This window comes from Dermochelys coriacea, chromosome 26 (assembly GCF_009764565.3).
Source record: "Dermochelys coriacea isolate rDerCor1 chromosome 26, rDerCor1.pri.v4, whole genome shotgun sequence".
Classification (NCBI taxonomy): Eukaryota; Metazoa; Chordata; order Testudines; family Dermochelyidae; genus Dermochelys; species Dermochelys coriacea.
In genome coordinates, this window is record NC_050093.1 from 2,401,679 (window position 1) to 2,422,791 (window position 21,113).

The following is a 21,113-nucleotide window of genomic DNA, read 5'->3' on the forward strand; positions in this document are numbered from 1 at the left end:
GGGAGGGGGGCAGGGGGGGCTTTTTCACCCCCCTGAGCCAGACAGGTGCAGCGCCCTAAAGCGCAGACAAGCAGCGAGCCAGGCGGCGACGCCCCCTCCCGCCTGGCCCCGCCCCCTCCCCTCTGGCCCCGCCCCCTCCCCCCGGGGCACGCCCATTCCCCCCCCCTCCCTCACGGAGCCTGTGCCCCGCCCCTCCCCACACCTGCCGCTCTGCCCCGCCCCGGCTCTCGCGAGCTTTGCGGCGAGCCCTCGGCGGCGGGGCCAGTGGCGCTCCGGCAGGCGGCGGGTCGGGATGTCGCTGCCGGGCTCCCCGCCGCGCTGGGCCCCCACCCATGTGCAGGTGACGGTGCTGCGGGCCCGGGGGCTGCGGCCCAAGGCCAAGGGGGCCGGCGGCAGCGACGCCTACGCGCTGATGGCGCTGGGCAAGGAGAAGTTCGCCACCTCGGTGGCGGAGCGCTGCCTGGGCGCGCCCGTGTGGCGGGAGGAGGCCACCTTCGAGCTGCCGCCCCGCCGGCCCGGCCACGGCGGCGAGCCGGCCCTGCAGCTCACCGTGCTCCACCGCGCCCTGCTCGGCCTCGACAAGTTCCTGGGCCGGGCCGAGGTCAGCCTGGCCGAGCTGCAGGAGGAGGGCGGCCGCCGCAGCACCCGGTGAGTCCCGGGGGGGGGGGGGCTTTTTGTCCCCTCCCCCCCCGCTGCCTGGCTGGAAGCTCCGGGGCTGAGCCGAGCTCGGGGTCCCTTGAGCTCTCCCGGGCTCGCCCCGGGTCTGGGTCCCAGCGCGGGCCCCCGCCGAGCGGCGGCTTGCTGGGGGTCGGGGTGTGTCCTTTCCCCCGGTTGGTCTCTCCTGGTTTCTCTTCATTGCTTCAGTGGCAGGAAGCCGGGGGGGCGCCTCTGAAATTCAAGCCCGTTGCCTGCTCTTGGAAAGCCCGCAGCGGATCGGGGCCGTTGGATCGCGAGCTGGGTGCATCCCGCCGGCGCTTTACCACAACAACGGGGGCGGCCCCGGGTTTGCGTGGGATGGCGACCAGGGAGTGTCCTTTGATAACAAGGAGAAGTGGGGAAGCTGTAAATCAGCTGAAGTTTTAATGTGTTTTTCTGTGTAGACAAAAACAGGCCTTGGGGCACCTTAGAGACTAACGCATTTAGTTGAGCATAAGCTTTCCTGAGCTACAGCTCACTTCCTCGGATGCTCACGAAAGTTCATGCTCAACTAAATGCGGTAGTCTCTAAGGTGCCCCAAGTCCTCCTGTTCCTTTTTGCGAATACAGACTAACACGGCTGCTACTCTGAAAAACAACGAGGAATCCTTGTGGCACCTTAGAGACTAACAAATTAGTCTGTAAGGTGCCACAAGGACTCCTCGTTGTTTTTGTGTACATAGACTAACACGGCTACTCCTCTGAAACCTGTGTAGACAAGGCTTCTATTTTCAGAGTAGCAGCCGTGTTAGTCTGTATTCGCAAAAAGAAAAGGAGGACTTGTGGCACCTTAGAGCTCACGAAAGCTTATGCTCTAATAAATTTGTTAGTCTCTAAAGTAACGCTTCTATTATTTCCTTGGCAAACTTAATCTGAATTTTGCAGGTAGGTCCTTAGATTCTGTGGCAGCTTAAAGTTTTAATAAAATAAATGAGAGAGAATATACCCAGTACAGCATCAAGGATATTAATTTTGATAAAAGTAATGTAGTCTGCATTGTCCTCACATTTTCAATTTTCAGTATGAGAAACTTGCATTGGCCGTGCATTGCAGAAGTTGTCAAGGTGTGGGGAAGCAAGTGGATTGGCGAGTGGGTGAAGGACAGATGAAGTGGCTGATAAGTAGGAGGGAGTGGAAAGCAGTTTCAGATTGCAGGATAAACACCTGAGCAGGAGTTTCTGAAACAAATAATGTTGATAGTTAAATTGGATGTCGTCATGAGACTTCTAAAATAACATGCCATTGTGATGAATAGAACCAATTTACATATCTTAGTTATTTTACTGGAGACTTTGGGACAGTATCACTCTGCTTGTTGTTTTGTGTGTAATGTTTCTTTCAGGAGGGTTAGAAAAACTTTTTTTTTTTTTTTTTTAATTTAAAGCTTGTATTTGGGAGCACAGTTGGTCAAGTCAGGAAATGACAAAAATGTAGGATTGTTTGAAGGAGAATTTTTTTTTTTAAATGGCATTCTGGGATTTGCTATTCAGTTTCAAGTACTTTTCATCAGATATTCTCAGTTTACAAATGGGAGGATATTTTTCTGATTCCTAGTCCTGCAGAATCAGATGGGTTCTTTTTTGTGCATTATCATTGGCAGAGAAGATTCTGTGGGTCAAATTATGCTATTAAACACCTTACTGCAAAACAATGTATAGATTACTGTGTTTGCAGTTCATTTCCTTTCCTTGCAAGCGGACACAGGGTCTCTGTGTCCCTTTTTGTTTGAGTGCCCAACACAGTTTGGATCTATGGGTTGGATCATACCCTTTTATAAAAATAACTGCAGGAGGGGAAATGGGAGGATGAACACTGGAGTTTACAACAGGAGTCAGAGTAGCAGCTGTGTTAGTCTGTATTCGCAAAAAAGAAAAGGAGTACTTGTGGCACCTTAGAGACTAACAGAGTCTCTAAGATGCCACAAATACTCCTTTTCTTTTTTACAATAGGAGTGAAGATTTAAGTTTTTTAATGTTAGTGCTTTAATGTTAGTTGTGTGCTTATTAAATTGTATGTATTTGGAAGGTGGAGTTACGTTCTGATGTTAGTGTCTTTGGTTTTATACACTCTGGATGGGTTTTTTTTTTTAATATACTACTCTTAAGGCATCATTGCTTCAAAGAAATTATCGGCTTCTGATTTTGCAAGCTGTATTAAGAACTGTACACTGACTTATTGGAAGTGTTTTTAGTAGGGTCAAGCATATTAAAGGTGAGCTAAAAGGCATGTTTATTACCATAGTTCTCAACTGAAAACTTATTTACATACGAATAATATTTGCATTACAACAGAAAGTTCTAATCAAATGAGTTTGAGATCTTCACTTGCTGCACTACTGTACCCTTCTGCAACTGGGAAGGAAATGGCATTAGTAACAAGCTGACTTCAAGATTAGCATGACTGTTCTCTTCTATATGTTTCATACCAGTGAAAATAAAACTTTCCAGTGAAAAATATGAACTTGCATATAAACTTCTAGTGCAGGAAAGTACAACTTTATGATAAAAAATACAATCAATGGGAATCTATTTTAGCAGGCTTTGGCTTATTTTTTTAGCTATACCAGCTACACCTGTTCTTGTTTTCAGCATGAAGGGATAGTTTTCTCCTCATGCAAAGTATATTAATTTTAAATATATATTATTTTATTTGGCTTCATAAAAATGTATACAGAAGTTTTGAAAACCCTAACCATACTTAAACTTATAATAACCATAACTGTCAATCAGCATTAAAAACAAATGTACAAATTAATTGAATAAGTCATTCAAGATCACACTTTAATTAAATGTAGTTTTCTTAGGGGGCTAACTTATTATAGCATAGCCCCCTAGGAAAACTACTTGTTTTGTTTGTCTTGAAGTATGATGCCTGAACTAATGACCATCGGTGTATGGTAATTCAAATAAAGGGATTTTTTTAAAGGATTGTATCTACATTCCTTTGAGGAGGAAATCATTGACAAGGTCATCTAAGTAGATAATCTTTAAGACTTTTTTTTTTTTTTTAAATTAAAACTGTAGTTGAGTCTTGATAGCATAGTCTTTTCTAAAGCTCCTGTGGAGGTATTTCAGTACAGACAAACTTAAGTTCGCTGGTGCTGTTGTACATATACATGAGTCAAAATAGCACGTTCACAGAAGCTGTGTTGGTTATCTCTGGCAAAGTCTGACTACTTGTGTTACTTTCCAAAAAAAACAAAAACAAATCCTTTTCCTTTAAAAAGATGAAACTGCCTTATTGATTCAGTGTTGGGGTCAGTCTTTTGCTAGTCATATCTGGAGGAGACTAGGATTGGGTTTTATAGGTTAGTCGATGTCCATTTTTAACCTTTTTTCTATTGTGGAGGCAGTAATGGCCTGGAGTAGAATATGGGTTAGAGGGAAGTTTTCAGTGTTTACTTCTGTTTTGAGATACTTGGTTTTTGTATATAAATCTTTAAAAAGAAACATTAACAATTCACACTGAGAACAGTGAAGTCACCCAAGAATATTTAGCAAGTTTGTAAAGGCCTCTTGTTTAGGTGAAGAATGAAAGTACTGTACAAAGCAAGTCATAAACACTCTTGTTCTTAATAAATAAATACCCTTGAAGGATATAATCTCCTGGAATAGTAGTTAATTTAGTAAAGTTTCCGTTGGTTTCCGTTAATTGTGCAATGGAAATTGTATGAAGTTAAAGATTTTTCCTGCTAGCTTTGTACAGCTATCAACATTGCTTTCTCCTATTTGCTGTTTTAATGTAAATGCTCTTGGCTGCTCTGAAATTAGCAAGATTCTGGTTTCTACTGTGAGACTATTCTTAATGGAATAACAGTGTGTGGCTAACATACACTCTAACAGTATTATAGACTAATGCTTGTCAATGAGCTGTTTTAACTCACTGGGGTAGATCAGCTAGGTAATCTCATGAGGGCAAGTTTGGCCTTTACCTTCACAGAAGTGATAGATTTGGGAGCACTGGATTCTTGTAAATTGATTATGCCCATGTGAAGCCTCCTCCTAAAGGACTCTCAGCTGTGAATGCTGGGTTTAATGTAGAGTTAATTTTCTTCCAGGGACTAATTTTTTTTAAAATAGTTCTGAGCTGAAATCAGGCTTACAGGAGCATTAGCATCAACTTGGCCCATAAGCAAACACTTATTGGTTCTTGACAAAGCTGTGTAGCGCTCTATTGTGTCAAAGAGCTCTCAAACACAAATGTCTAATGAAAAATGTAACTTTTTTTAAAAATGCTTTGGAAAAGATGGCATATGGCAGATGTTTATAGCCTATCAAAGGAAATGTGTCAAGCTTTAAATATTTATTATTTTGGACTTTAAAAGCTCTTCAGCCATCAAGGTTCAGTATGCAGGAAACTTACTCCACTAGTGGTGTACAATTCTTCCAGATTTGCTTTTATCCAAAGATCTGAAGAAAATTAAGGGAAAAACCTAGTAATGCCTCTTGGAAAACGTAGTTTTGTTAATAATTGTTTTCATATCTTGTTTCTTGTGTTGAAACTTCCTTGTCATTGGGCTGTTGGATTTACTTTAAATTTTGTTGAAGAGGATATAATAAAATAACCCACCATTTTCATTTGCAGTTTTTCTTCTAACCCTCCCACTTAGGCTATGTCTACACTATGGACCTTACAGCAGCATGACTGTACTGCTGCCGTTGTGCCTCTGTAAGGATCCTGTGCCACAGCTCTGTGCTGGCCGGGGAGAGAGAGAGAGCTCTCCGGTTGGCATAATTAAATCACCCCTAACGAGCGGCGGTAGCTATGTCGGCAGGAGAGCGTTTCCCACCGACGTAGTGCTGTCTGCAATGGTGCTTTTTTTCAGGGTGGTTTGTTTTGTTTAAAGAAAAGGAGTACTTGTGGCACCTTAGAGACTAACAAATTTATTAGAGCATAAGCTTTCGTGAGCTACAGCTCACTTCATCGGATGCATTTGGTGGAAAAAACAGAGGAGAGATTTATATACACACACACACAGAGAACACTCTGTGTGTGTGTGTGTGTGTGTGTATATAAATCTCTCCTCTGTTTTTTCCACCAAATGCATCCGATGAAGTGAGCTGTAGCTCACGAAAGCTTATGCTCAAATAAATTTGTTAGTCTCTAAGGTGCCACAAGTACTCCTTTTCTTTTTGCGAATACAGACTAACACGGCTGCTATTCTGAAACCTTGAATTAAACACACTTCTAAGTCACAAGAATGGCCAGTGGCATTTTTACATTTAAATGCAAAATGTATTCATTTTTATACTTTATTGTCTAAGGCTTGATGAGTGGAACTTATTCAACTCAGATTCTCTGCTACTCTAATGAGAACGGTCGGCATTTCCAGTGTAGGTTTCATTTTAGGGATTTTGTAATTTGGTGTTAGTCGTAGGCTGACACTTGGAAGACAATTGCTTTAATAAAACTTGAACTCAAGTTTTATCACCCCTTTCTCTTGAATGCATTTCTTCAGGAGAGCTTTTTATGTTTGTCTGAAAGTGGAAACTCATTTTAGGGTCAACTGTCCGAAATAGTTTTGAAACAAATATTATTTCTGTTCATCCCCAACATGTGGCAGTGCAAAAACGGGCAGTAAGGCATTTTCATGTTTCATGTTTTTCATTCCTCTTGTGATGGAATACTTCTATTAGTTTGCTTTAATTTAGTAGTTAAGCTGTGAGGGAAAATCCCAGCTCCTTTCCTCTTACAGTTTGTATGGCAACTTCCACCTTCTCTGTGTGTGTGTGTGTATGTGTGTGTGTGTGTGTGTGTGTGTGTGTGTGTATATATTTCAGCTATATCAGAAAATGAATGATTGGTTATTTCATTTACCAAAGGTAATTGAAGCAGATGTTTATAAAGTCATTGGGAGGTGAACTATCTCCAATTAAACAGGTTAATCATTAATATTTGGAGAATTTTCTTGCCATGCTGTATTAGGAGGAGAACATCACCAGACAGACATTAAAATTGTTTTATTTAGCTATTTCTCGCTTTTATATATAACTTATTTAAAAACATTTTTGCTGTTAACAAGCATGTTATCTCTGGAGACAAACATCCATAGTATGAGAACTGCAAAACTAAGCATCTCTGATGGTATCTTCTACTGAGACCCATTGGGTAGTTAAAAAGATTAACCTAAATAATCTATACAGAAGCCCCTGGAACCACATAAGATTGGGTCCCTAATCCATGAACTATTGGAACTCATTTACAAAACTTTTTTTCTTAAACATGACATGAATATATTGTCTCATACTATAGAATTAGAATTTATAATCCCTATTCCATGATGAGAGATCTTTGAGCTATAATGTATCATAATTTTAATTATCTTTAGATAGGTTTTTCCTCAAAAAGCATTTTATCCAAAAGATCCAATTTTAAATTAAAAAAATCCAATTTTTTAAAAAAAATAAACAAAACAAAATCATTAATTTTTTTCCACCTGGGTCTGCCTCATCACCTTCTGGTCCTTGGAACAAGTGTATATATTCTTGATGTAAAATGCAGCACCTCCTCCCCTTTTACCCTGCCAGTCCTTCCTGAAGAAGCTGTGCCGCTCCCGCTATACCTGTATTCCTGTCATGGGCCTTATCCCGCCAAGTCTCTGATGCCAGTTAAATCATGGTACATGAAAAAAGTTATTTTAGCAGGGATGCCCTCACCTCTGCCCACAGTAAGCTCTCTGATCCTTGTCTAAACATGAAGTAGTTTCCCAGCTAGGGAGTCTGTTTTCTCCTTTATCCCTCTGCTATATTTTTCTGTGGCTTGCATTAACCAGAGTTTGTTTTCAACACTTCTGTAACATTTTGACTTTTTTTTGCAGGTGGTATACACTTCACTCCAAACCAGGCAAGAAGGAAAAAGAGAGAGGAGAGATTGAGGTGGATATTCAATTCATGAGGAGCAACATGACAGCTAGCATGTTTGATTTATCCATGAAAGACAAGTCCCGGTCTCCATTTGGCAAGCTGAAAGGCAAACTCAAAGGAAAGCGGGCCAATGGACTGCCTGACACAGCATCAGCCATCATTCCCAGCATAACTCACTCATCAGCTGATAGTGAAGAGGAATCATCTGAGAAAGAAAAGAAAAAATCCAAGATCAAAACCCTGTTTTCTAAACCTGGTTTGCAGAAAACCTCCCTCTCCCAGTCCATGTCAGTTTTACCTGCTTTTCAGCCAGTGACGGAGAAAGTTAGGCTTAAACCTGGTGACTTTCAGTCAAATTGGGGGGAAGATAAGTCCTTTCCTCCAAATTCAGAAAGTGAGTATTTCCTCTCACAATATTAAACTTGATTACTATCTTAAATCTTTGCTCAAAAGAGAGCTTGATTTTGATACAATAGATCAATTTATTGACAGAATATTAGCAAAGATTCCACCCATTTTTCTTATGAAAAAGAAAATGACAAAGTATTTGAAGATGTTGGCTAAAATAAGTATTAAAGCACTGCTGGTAGTACATTTTGTAGGTGGGTGATCAGATGCAATTTTCTTTTATTGTATGCGTTTTGTTTAAAACAGTAGAGCTGATCGGGAATTTTCTGATGAAATGTTCTGCCTGATTAGGCGTGAGGTCTTGAACCTGGGTGTCTGACATCCTAGGTGAGTGCCATAGCTACCAGGCTTTTGGCTAGTCTGCTGGTATGGGTGCATGTCTCTTTGAACACCAAAAAAAAAAAATTGGTGTTTGTTCTGAATGCAGAATGAAACCAAATATCAAACCCTTAATTTTTTTGTGAAGTGGAGTTCTTGTTTTCTGGCCAACTCCACAAAACAGGAGTATTGTAGCTGTATGTTCACAGATCCATTGAAAACATTGAAGAAGAATTTGTCTGAGACCATTCATTTTGGATGAAATAGAATACTTCTTCTTTGTGATCTGCCCCTTACTGTGTGACTGTCGTAGAAAATTGCCTCCTGCGTACATGCCACTCCCGCCCCCCCCCCAAAAAAAACAAAACAAAAACATAAACAATCCAAACACCTGTACAGCAGAGGTTTCCAAACTGTGAGGCCCGGGACTTTTGATGGGGTGTAGCAGGGCCCGGGGTGGCGGGAAGAGAGCGGCACCAGCCCCTCCCTGTCCCCAGCTATGCTCCGGTCCTTCCCGCAGCTGTGTTCCTGGCCCCACGCATGGCCCTGCCCACACTCTCAGCCCTGTGCTCTTCCCCCCCCCCCCCTCCCCCCAGCTGCAGTCCCAGCCTCGGTTCCCTTTCCCTTGTCCACAACCCCTGGCTCTGGGGGGACATGGCACAGACAAGGGTAGGGTGGGCCCAACCCATAAAAGTTTGGGGACCACTGCTCTACAGCGTGATACTCCTGCTTTAGATACATTTTCTGTATCTCTAAACATAATTTTTTCCATTGTCATGAGTAATCACTGGGTCTTTCAGCACTTTAGACTGTAATATTGACTGTCACCAGGAAATATGTTTTTCATAGCTTTAATGTCTTTTTTTTTTTTTTTTTTTTTTCCAGAGGCCTTTGGAAACAAAGCTGAAGATAACTCACTACATGCTCCTGTACTCATGGCTCATAAGAGAACAGCAAGTGCAGACAATAAGCAACTACACGAAATAACCTCCAGCAACACCAAGAGAGAAGGGCTCTCCTTATTCAGTGGCCTTAAATCCAAAAATGATCCCACACCCCGATCCAATGTGTGTATCAATGGTAATCATGTTTATCAGAAGGAAAGTGAAACAAAAAAGGAAACCATGCCAAAGGACAACACTCCTTCCTCTTCCCCTCAAACATTCAGGAAAAACCAGCCCTCTGAATCAGAACAACACTTGTCTTCCAAATCCACTAAGGAACATGAAAAGACAGGAAGAGTGTCTCCTAGCAGAGGTTTATCTGGATCTCCCTCACTGGAGTCCTTTAAGTCTATGACCCTACCATCATACAAACTGCTTAGCGGTGGAGATTTACTGGGAAATAGTGCTTCACTGAGTTTAGAAACTGCAAAAGAAGAAACTAAAGAGGACAAAAAACAAGAGAACAAGAAGTCTTTATTGTCTCTAGTCACAGGAAGAAAGGAAGTAGTGAAAAACAATGATGTAGAAAACATATCTGACATGACTTTGAAGGAGAGAGAAGCCAAACTTCTTGAAGAAAAGAAGAATGAAAAAGACGTAAAACCTCTTGAAATCCCTAAGGACTACAACCAAGAAAGTACTCCAAAAAACAGCAACACAGCAGATGTCCCCAGAAACAAGAAATCACATAACCCCTTTGATGAATCGCTCATGGAAGAACAGAAATCGGAAAAGTCTGCAGCCTCTGCAAGGGCAATCCAAACCAAAGCTGTCAAACCCAGGTTAGTCTTGTTTTATTTCAGTTTCAGATTGTGATATAAAGCACTGCAGACATATGGCTAGACTGGCCCACTTCCTGCCACAAGGTAACATTTCTGTAGCTGTTGCCCTTTACAACATCTCTTGTGGGGGACTCATTTGTGTTTCACCACTAGATGAAAGTTTAACCAGCTACACGCTTATTAAGATTCTTGGTATAAATATTAACTTTTACTTCCATTCTTAACCAATTTAACTTCATATATGTGAGGATGCACTAACATAATGGTTATTCATGCCTGTATCTTTTCAGATAGTATGAAGTCATTTATTCCGTGTTGTTCTATTAATCCATTACAAAAACTAACAATATTCTCCTACCTTACTGTCTAAGTTTGAAAGTGTATAGAGGGGCTGAAATATCACCTTTTAACGAAGCCTATTGCTCTCCACTATAATTCTTGCTTCGGCTTGAAGAATGGCAAATCTTGGAACACATCTGCTTTTGGCATCATTCAATTTCATGAAGTATATTTCCGGGATTGTATGTGAGACTTTTTTCAGAAATTCTGCTCTGTGACTTACATATATGAAAGAATCATGGTCTTACTAACAAGTGTCCTGAGCTGTCTGTCTTTAACACTATATCTTCAATTACATTTATGTTTAAACACCTTGTGTGTAAGTGAAACATCTTAAGCTATTATGCTATTAATACTTATGTCTTGGATGCAAACGAAATTATGTACAATTGCTTTAAAAGTAGACATCACCCTAGTAAACTTTGATTTGCATGTAGCAAACTTTACAACACAAGTTTTTTGCATCACAAGTATTGGTATTGCATAGAAAATATTGAAACATAAATTGTTTCAAGCTTGTTTTATTGGTCCATTAAACTCTCAAGTCCTTGAAGTTCCTTGTACATCATTAGTATGTTGCAAATTTTGTGAAATCTACCTTTAGAACTTGTCTTTGTCTGTCTCTCACATGTTGCATCTGCAACTGACATGCAAGTTTTTGTCCCTTTTACAGACTGGGAGTGTCTTCAGAGGATGAAACCGAAGCCACGCTTCCAACTTCTATGCCTGATTCCCTTCCTGCTTTCCTTTCTGCACATCATTCTAGTAATGACAATAACCCTTTCACTTCTAAAGTGGGACAAAAATTTAAAGCACAAGACTCTGGTAACCCTCTTCCTCCATCTCTCATTTCTGGACAATGTTCTAATGACAATAACCCTTTCATTTCTGACTGGGAACGGGAATCTAAAGAACAAGACTCTGAAAGCTTCACTAGTCCTCTCTTTTATTTCCCCCTTCCTCCTGCAACTCTGGGGCATATTTCTTCTCCTCTCCTTTCTACTCCCCATTCTATTGACAATAACCCTTTTGTGTCTAAACTGGGACAGGAATCAAAAGTGCAAGACCTCAAAAGCTTTACTAGTCCTCCCTCTTTCTCCCTTCCTTCTGCTGTTTCTAGCAAAAGCTGTTGTTCCTTTGCAATAAACTTTGCTGATTCGGAGCATCCTGCTTTTGTTTCTTCAGAGGAGTCTCAAAATGAAAGTTTGACTAATGATACAAATACTGTATCAAATTCTCTGGGGCCACTGTCTGAGTCTCCTCCTTTATCTGTGTATGAAAGAGTTGGGCAGACCCCAAAGACACAATGTGATGCCAAAGAGGTACAGATAGTATCACTGGATAACAAAAATAACAGAGGCTTTAAGAAATCAGTGACCTTTCATCTTGATGAGTTGGAAAATACTGATTTCAGCAGAAAACATGCTGAGGCTTTAGACAGAGAGCCACGTGAGAGATGGCATCCTGATAAATGTGAAGAAATGTTCACTACTGATCCAACTGTAATGGAAAAGAGACGAGGGTTTGCCTCTGTGCTGGGTATGGAGTGCTACCCTTCATCTAAACTGTCTGATGAAAGTAGGAATTCTGTTCAGAACAATGAGAGCACTGTTCAGGATGACGTTGAAACCAGCAGTACAAGTGCTGAAACCTGGATGAAAGATAGCAAAGAACGAACTTCTCTCTCCAAGTCTAATTATAGCCTTTCACCTGGGAATGCTGTGGTACAGCCATCTTCTGCTGAAAGCAAATTAAACGAGGAGCAAGAACTATGTAGTGGAAAGAAAATTAAGCATTCACTCAAAATGGAAGAATTTGGGCTCACATTAGAGTCCAAGGTAACTCATGCCATCAAAAGTGACTCTTCAGTTCAAGTAGAGCTGCCAAAACCCACCCCAGGAGTTCACACATTGCTCCCTAAGGACCTTAACAAGTCAGAGGATGTTACTGAACTCAATCCTCTATTTGCAAAGCCTATCCGAAGAAATGCTGTAAAACTAAATAAGTGTGCACCTGTTTTTCTGACTGGTAGACTGAAAGATGAAGAGCTGCTTACTCCATCTGACAGCACAATGTCTGGGTCTGAATTTGTGTTTTATAGAGAGAATCCCATGAACCCACATGAAAACCCAGCAGGTGACAGCTTATTAAAAACAGCCACTCTGTCAACTACACATCATCTTGACAGAGATGATGGCAATAATGGACACCTAAAACACAAAACTTATAGTCATGATGATTCATTATTTGACTCTGTAGCAGACCTTAAGTCTGCCATTCCAATTACTGGAGATCAGAGTCTAACACATGTTGGCCTTCCAGTTATTCCAGAAGTAGGATCAGATGATGAGCTTCTAGAGAACTATCAAAAGAACACTGAAATGACTACAATTTATAAAAGTTTTCCAAATACTGAAAATCAGTGTATAGATTCATTGTCTGTTACTGCGGAAGAAAAACTCTGTGTAGATATAAGCTCTACTGATAGAGCAAGTATATTGCTTCAGAAGGGAGAAGGTGGCCCTGAAGATACTTTTAAATCATCCAGACTAAATTCAGTAGTAGACATTCATGGTGCAAGCAGCAAGACTAGTGAGTCAGGTTTAGATATGCTGTCTTATCCCAGTGAGCATGGATGTGTTGTTGAGGAACAGGAACCAAAGGAATCTAGCAGTATTAAGGAAAGTAGGAAGAGTGATTTTTTTGAGCCCTCTGAAAAGTCTGTTTCTTTTACCTCCCTGTCCAGTTCTTCCCAACTCTGCCCTTCCTCTAATTCCCTCCAATCTGGCGCTTGCAACAATAGTAGAGCAGAATCAGTGAAAAAGCCACCAGCAGAGAGCTTCAATCATAAAGTCGAAAATGCTGGCAAGAAGAAGGTGCTTCAGGCATGGGTTTCACCCTCTGAGACACTTCCCAATCAAACACAACAGAGTGGTGGAAGTGAGTCTGTTAAGCACAGGTGAGAATATGGGGAAATACATAGAAAATATCTGTGTTGTACAAGACATAATTTTTTCTGCTGAAGAAATATGATAGTTTTTTCATTTTGATGCGACTTCACACAATCTTAACTTGGTCTGACTTTTGGACCCTGTCAGAGTCCTATACCATACCAGTGTAAGACCACCAAAACTTTTATTAGCAAAAAATCAGTTATTGCACCAAACAGAACAGTGCACCCAAAAACTTAGAATGAGCAGTGGCAGTGCTCTGTGCAGATCTAACATTCACAATACTTCTATTATTTATGGCAAGTTGTTTACATTAGGGAACTCATTGCTCATTAGTCAAATATGGATTTATGCTTTTTGAATAATGCTACTTTTATACTACGAATATTCTGGTGTCAACAGCTGGATTTGGTAAACTGCATTGTGATCTCTAACTTTTCAGAAATGAGGAAATGCAATCAAAGCCAGTACTGAGAACCGTGTTGTTCACTTAACTAGTAGAGTAAAGATTTCTAAGTATTAAAACATACTACAGACAGACTTCATGTGACTAATAGGCCTGACTCGCAGATGACCAACATGCTTTTGGACGTCCAGGGCTGTTCACAGCTCCAACTGACTGGCACCCATTATAGTCTGAGGTGCAAATTGGAGCTGTCTTTTCCTGTGAAACTCTGTTAGCCTCAGAACTGCTTTATCTGTCTCGCGTATTGTAGAGCTCCACAGTAGGAACTGCCGGGAATTACTGTTCAGAAATTGATTGAAATGCAGTTGGGTAACTTACTTTCACTTTTTAAAATTGCCATTACAAATGGGTCTAGAGAACACAAGATTATGTCTAGGCATCTAGTGTGCCTTATGCCAGATTTAGTCCGTTTAGAGAAGATGGAATAAATCTGCTGCCCAAGAGGATATTTGGTATGTAGACTTCTAATGAAGATAATGTGGGAAAATTATGTAGAATCTAATTCTTATAGTAATTTGTGTGTAGTTTAAAAACAAAAACAAACCTACAACCAAACAAAAACTAAGCACTCATGAATATAGTTTAAGCACCTCATGTAACCAACTTCTGTTATGTGATGTTTCCAGTTACCATGATACTGCTTCTTTTTTTGTTTGTTTTTTTTGAATGCAATAAAAATAAGTCATCAGAACAGGCAGAGTGTGTGTGTGTGTGTGTGTGTGTGTGTGTGTGTGTGTACACCCAATGGAAGAGTATATAACTGGAGGTAGGACTCTGTCTTGGAACTGAATTTCTCGTACCTTGAGGTGTATAAGGAAATTCATTAAATTTCCTCGTGTTCAGTCTTACTGGATTTAGGAACCTGTTGAATGCTTTGCTTGTGATAGGATATCAAGATGTTAAGGAACTGCCTAAACAAGGTGCGGCTTTTGTTTCAGACCTCATCCTGTGAAGCCAATGAACACCACAGCAAATAAGTCGCATACTAAAAATTTGACCGCAACCACAAAAATGGATGAAAACTGGACTGAGAGCAATAGAAAGGTATGAAAGAAATTGAAACTTAGGTTGTAGCTTCATAATGGTTACTGTAAACTTCATAGCTTCCAGGGCACTCAATGTGAACTTGCCTACTCAGGGTAACTTACATTTTTTGGCTCTGACACTCAAGTGATGTCTGTCAAAGGATTTCCTTATTTTCTCTATTTCCCAGCACTGGGAGGAAGAAATTGAATTCACTTTTTGTTCTTATTCAGTGCAAAAAGAGGCTCCTGATGGGGTCTCCCAAGGAACTGTGGTTGTACTACTAGAGTAAACCCAGAAGTGCTCTTTGGTTCCCCACTAGATGGGTAGGTTGATGGGGGGCTTGGTTGTGAGCCAGGAAGATGACTAGTAGGAGTGCCTGGGGTGGAGGGTGACAAGTAAATATGCTACTTTGTAGGCAATCCTTGCTGTCTCCAATGTGTGGGATGTGGCCACTGTAGCCTGGAGTCTGCTTACACCGTACTTACTCAAGGTGGTTGGGGACAGGTAGTCGCTATCTGCTGCACTGGTGATCTTCCTTTCAGCAGAGGCTAGTGGAACCCATCACCTTGTAACTTGCTGCATTGGCAGCTTCCATGATTAAGAACTTCCTCCACAGTCTGAAAGCCCAAATGCCCATTTGTTAAAACAGGAGAATGTTGCCTCACAAAAGCAGGTTATAAACGTGCATGGCTAAAAACTTTCACCTTCTTTCTCTTCCTCTCAAATCTCTGAAAAGTATTGTCTGAGTGTTTGCATAAGTTCTGATCCCTGAGGCACCATTAGATAAGAGGTCTGTAAAATGAGAGGAAACCATGTTCTGAGAAAATTCTGATTCAGTATTCCAGGCACACACTGGCTTGTAATGTAGGATTCCTCATCTTAAGGAATGTTTATATGCCTGCGTGCCCTACCCTAAACGGCATTGAATCTCAGAGCCTGGTTCAGCTGACCTGGACTTATGTGTCAGTGCTGAAAATAGTCATGTAGCTGTTACTGCTCGGGCTCTGAGACTTCTAAGTAAATGGCCATAAAAGAAAAATGTGACTGAAAAGCTGAATTTTTTCACTTAAACTCAGGTGTGCTGTCCTTCAAAGTCTACAGAAGCCTGTTTTCTTAAACATCTGTTGTTTCCAGACCACAACTTAGCTGTACAAATACAAAACTATTCCTTGTAGTGCCACTGAGATACAACTATGAATAAGTCTGTTGTACAATGAGTACTTTGTACTAAAGTAATATTTGTGCTAATACTACTTTTATTTTTGCTGCAAAAAGGAAGCATAACAAATTACTCAGCAGAGGTTACTAAAAATCATTCCTATCCATAAAAAGCTTATGCTCCAATACGTCTGTTAGTCTATAAGGTGCCACTCTTTGCAGCTAATAAATCCTGAAATGCCAGTTGCGTGAAACTTTTAACAAGATGTAAAGTACAGTAATTTCTTTGAAGAGCAATACTGTTTTGGTAACAAATGGAATTCCCTGGAATTCTTCAACCCTCCCTGAATACAAAGATCATTAGGCAGTCTTCTCAGATTACTGTAAAACACTTATTTCTGCACTGACCTTGTCTGTCCTCTCTCTCCAAAAGAAATATGATCCTTCGGACCCTGCCTATGCTTATGCTCAGTTAACACATGATGAGCTGATCCAGCTGGTGTTGAGACAGAAGGATACCATTACAAAGAGAGATCTCCAGGTGCGGGAGCTAGAAAACTACATTGATAACTTGCTTGTCAGAGTCATGGAAGAAACTCCCAACATTCTTCGGGTTCCATCTCCAAAAAATAAGGCTGGAAGGATGTAAAACCTCTGCCAGTAAACCTGAATAAAGGACTGGACTCCCATCTTGTTACTCAAACTTCGCAGGTAGATAATGTGAAGTTGCTGATGTTCTGGTATCTGCTGCCTACAAAAAAAAAATAATAATCACCTTTCTATCTCTCTTGCAAAAAGTTGATTCCACTTATCTGGAGACTAGTTAATAATTATATCAGGCCTTGAATACATAAGCCAAAAATACAGTAGTTGGAAGTCTTTCACCTTTCTTTCTGGTACACTGTAAATATTTTACCACCACCTGGGAGGCATTGTTAAAGAATGTAATCAGAGGCCTGAGATTCATGTGGCTGTGAATGTTTTTGAAGCCATTTTTCTCAGTGAGGCACTGGAGGTTGTTGGCTTCTGAGCGTCTTCATTTTATTAGTATTGGGAGTTTAGCTTAATGGTTGGTGTTTTAAAAACTGAACCATTATTTCTCAGACTCAGAACAACAATTCTTAATTCTAAGACTTAAGTTGTAGTGCAATATAAGCCATCATATACACTAATTCAAGGATTTGATTGTTTTGTTCAAATAATTATATTACAGAAGTTGAAATGTACTCCAGAAAGAGGTTTGGTAACCATAAGTTGCCTTGTTGTAAAAAATGTAATGCCCTTTAAACATGCTGTAAAATTGGAGGGCCTTTAAATCTACATGAAAATGTGATTGTACTAATGAAGTGTCTACATCTCCTTTTGAGAAGGGAAGCGCAATGCCTTTATAAACCTAGTGTTGAAAAATTTCAAAGCAGTGCTCTGAGCAGGCTCTTATGGCTGCTTTAATATAGCAAAAAATCAAACAAAGATAAAATTGCCATTCGACTACAAGATTAAAGAACAGTTATGAATTTTAGATGATACAGTGATCTGAATTGGGAGCTGTTTTGTTCCATAGCCATCATATTTCTGATTTGAAGGTTCTTGTTCAAACTAGGGGGCACACAACTCCCATACAATTTACTTGGTATCCTGTATTAACATGTATGCACCTGTTTCCTTTGTGGTATACCTGCTTAGTTTGTTTATATTGCTATGCACAGCAAGTCATGAAGATTTTTCTGTAGTGCCAGTCAAGATCATAGCTTTTTAAACATGCTGTATTTGGGAAACTAGGACTTACCGTATGGAACAACTGTCCAAATTGACTCATATGGAACATCTAAACTGTATATATCTGTATGTGGATAAAGTAAAAGGCATATGTGACCTGGTTCTCTTAGTAAAGGAGTATTCAAATGGTGGCTTTTAAAAATGTCTGGTTTCCAGTAATAAGATTTGTTGTTGAGAATGTTGGAACAGGTTTTATTTTAAATGTAATCAGAAGACATCGTGCTGCTATTTTGCAAGATAAATCAGATACCTCTGTCTGAATCTTTTGCCTTAGTCTGCTGTAACTGTGCAGTTTGCCATGGGATAGGCATTTCCCATTTATATCTGATAGCAAACAGCAAGACACTCGCAAACAATGATTTTAGCAGGCTTACTTTAAATCATTCTTTTAGGATAGTATTGATAGGAATTGTCAGTAAAACTCAGCACTTTGATGGAAAGTTGTGATTGGATTCAACATTACTTTACATCCACATTTAATGTTGGGACTGATGTGTGGCAAGCTCTCAGTTTTAACAATTCTGTGCTCACAGCTCTCAAATTGACTTCTTGACGGCTCAGTGAGGATCAGGGATACAATATTAGAGTACTTTGGATAATCTGTTTTTAACATCTAGCATGTATTGTGAAGCAAAAAAATAAAAATAAAACAAACTCTACCCTTTATGAAGGTGAAAGGGTCCGTTAAGTCTTCCCTAAAGTTCTGAGTGATGATTTCACCTATAGTTTAGGAGGGCACAGTTTGTCACAGTATTCTTTTCATTAGAGCACTTTAATGAGAGGTGAGACAAGTTGAATTTCCTGTTAGCCTTTTAATAGTCTATTGCCTTATATTTAATATTTTTATAAAACACTGGAGACCACTGCAAACTTCTCAGATATTGTTTTTTCTGTAGTGAAGCATAATTTAATCTATTTACATAGAATAAATCAATGTTTACTAGAATTGTATATAAATATATATGCTGTTAGGTGCATTTGTTACTTTGTGATTGGTTATGTGATTACAAATGTGTAGGCAAAACTTCACTGCCCTATCATACAACTTTCCTTTAAGGGAAGCCATAAATGAAATAATTCATAATACTATGAATGAAAGGTTTAAGGTGTAATGTTCCTTTCTAGGACCACAGGTATATAGTAGCAATGAGTGTTTGAGCAGATGGCTTCAATTAAGGGGTAAGTTTCAATGTCCCAGATCCCATGAATGGAGTGGCTTATACTGAATTTTTTAGCAGGATCTCTAGATCTTGTTTTTCATATATATATAATTAATTTGCATGGAACTAGCTTTCTTCCCCTGAAAATGACTGACTGCTGCTTGTGCCTTGAAATAGTGAAGAAGATGAAACATTAATTTCGGTTGCCTCTATCCTCCTCGATGTTTCTATGGAGAGGAATTGTTGCCTGTGCCTCCCTAAAAATTTTTTTTGCCTTCAGGACTTGATTCCATAGCTTTCCAACAGCTTTTTGGTTGTATGAGAACTGTGGAGGTCTCTATTCTTTAGTGCCTTTGAGCAGTAGCTAAACAGCCTGAATTTGAAACTGGTGTTGTCATAATGGTTGGACTTGCTTTTATACTCAGAACTAATCTAAATGAATCCAGTGATATGAAGTGATTCTTACTAGCCTCATTTTAAATGGCTGCCCTTCTGCTCTGGAGTTAATGTAGTACACCATCACCAACAGATGAAGCCATTGTTTGTAATGCTGCATCTGCTGCTTGAGGGATAAATACTTTACAAAGATGTTTTCATCCTTAACCGAATGTATTTTTATCTTGGGAAAACTTAAACCTTATGGTTTTAATATTTGCTGATAACATTCCACTTAAGGTTATGACATTCTACTTCCAAGATGGGACTATAGAATTTTGATAAGGGTTTTTTCTTTTTGGTCATCTTTTATACCAGTTAAACTTGGAGTCTGTCTGTTTGGACAAAAGTTTAGCTGGCTGCTCTTACACAATGAGGCTTGATCTCTTGGTTGCACCTGGTAAGTCTCATTTATTGGTGAGATTTGGGCACTGCCAGGAGAGAGTGGTCCTTTACAGGCCACACTTCTACTTCATTAGCTGTGAAAATGTTGCACAATATTATTGCACCTCAAATTTTTTTTTATTGGCAATGCTGTTTTTGAAGTGTTTTGACATAGAAGGACTGGAATTTTAAAGAAAGGTACTTAATTTGAGTATTTATGAGATTAAAGCTTGTTTGTCAAGCCCCTGTACAGTTGCTTAATGAATGTTTAATATTGAAGGATCCAAATGTATTTTTATGTTTATATTTTCTGCTGTTTGGGTACTTTTTTCTTTTTGGTTTTTAAAAATGACTTTCGCTCTTTTATGGAACACTAAAATAAAATTTTTCAATTCAGTGTTTGTTTGAACACGCTTGTTTTTCACTAGATTCTGGGAAGTGCTAGAAAATGTACAAGACCGAATGGAGAGAACTCGGTGTAATGGACAAATCGCTAATGTATATAATCTGGGGAACTGTTCTGCAGTGGCCCTGTAGAGAAAATTGCATTAGCTTTCTCAGCAGTTCCTAAAGCTTGTATGGCAAAATCATTTTATGCCATATGTGATTGATTGCAGTGGGCCAGTCTCCTGCAGTTAAAGCTCAATGGCTGAAGTGAGAGAAGCTGGGAATATAGATAACTTAATGTCAAAGTATAAAGCAAGCAGGTGAAACTGGCTTACAATTAAAGACACATTTTTGTGTGCTACAAAAAGAAAGAGGCGTTGAAGATTTAATGTGGCATCTCAAGGCAATTCTGATTCATGGGCCTATGGCCCTCAAGCTTTGGCTGCCAGCTCACATTTTCCTCAAGTTCAGGCAGTGATTCTTTGCTCAGCAAAATACCAGCATTTGATGGTTATCCATAAAGGATGTTTGATGTTCACTTGAGGGGGGGACATGAGGGTGGTCTCTCTTTTCCAGGTCATGCAGCAGTACCGTGGTAAGTTCTCAAAATTGAGGTTGTTTTTTTTTTTTTTTTTAAACTCATGAAGGGAGCTGGTCTGAGCTTCCTCAAGACTGAAATCCACTGCTGAACAAGTGCAACACGGCCAGCAGCAGTGCAAACTTCCTGTGCTCTGTTCTCCTGGCACTGGGCTCCAATTCTCTTCTCTAGACCTGAGAAGGGAGTTACATCTTCAAGGCATTTTCAGTGATCGACTGAGTCTGCCAACTAAGGGTCTAGTTATGATTTTATGATGCGGACCTCTTCACTGGGAATTGCATAGGTTGCTAATTTTACAGAAGCTGAGAGTAACAGCTTTAGATCACAGCAACCTGGGCTAAATATAGACAAGTAAACTACAATTGTAGCCATTACGCTACCCTCTGACACCCATTACAATGAAACTTGATGATGATCTTCCTT

At 40.1% G+C, this 21,113-nt stretch overlaps 1 protein-coding gene across 2 annotated transcripts; it reads left to right on the plus strand.

Moving 5' to 3' along the window:
- The first annotated feature begins 222 nt into the window (after positions 1-222).
- On the plus strand, positions 223-20,102 carry RAB11FIP1 (RAB11 family interacting protein 1). 2 transcript variants are annotated; one of them, XM_038384932.2, is made up of 6 exons: positions 227-648; positions 7,513-7,952; positions 9,170-10,010; positions 11,023-13,308; positions 14,705-14,810; positions 16,384-20,102. In XM_038384932.2, exons 1-6 carry the CDS (start codon positions 293-295, stop codon positions 16,597-16,599), a joined length of 4,245 nt encoding a protein of 1,414 aa, XP_038240860.1. In that variant the 5' UTR covers positions 227-292; the 3' UTR covers positions 16,600-20,102. The 2 variants fall into 2 exon arrangements, with proteins under 2 accessions (XP_038240861.1, XP_038240860.1); XM_038384933.2 differs by lacking the exon at positions 11,023-13,308 and having other exon boundaries at positions 223-648.
- The last annotated feature ends 1,011 nt before the right edge of the window (positions 20,103-21,113 follow it).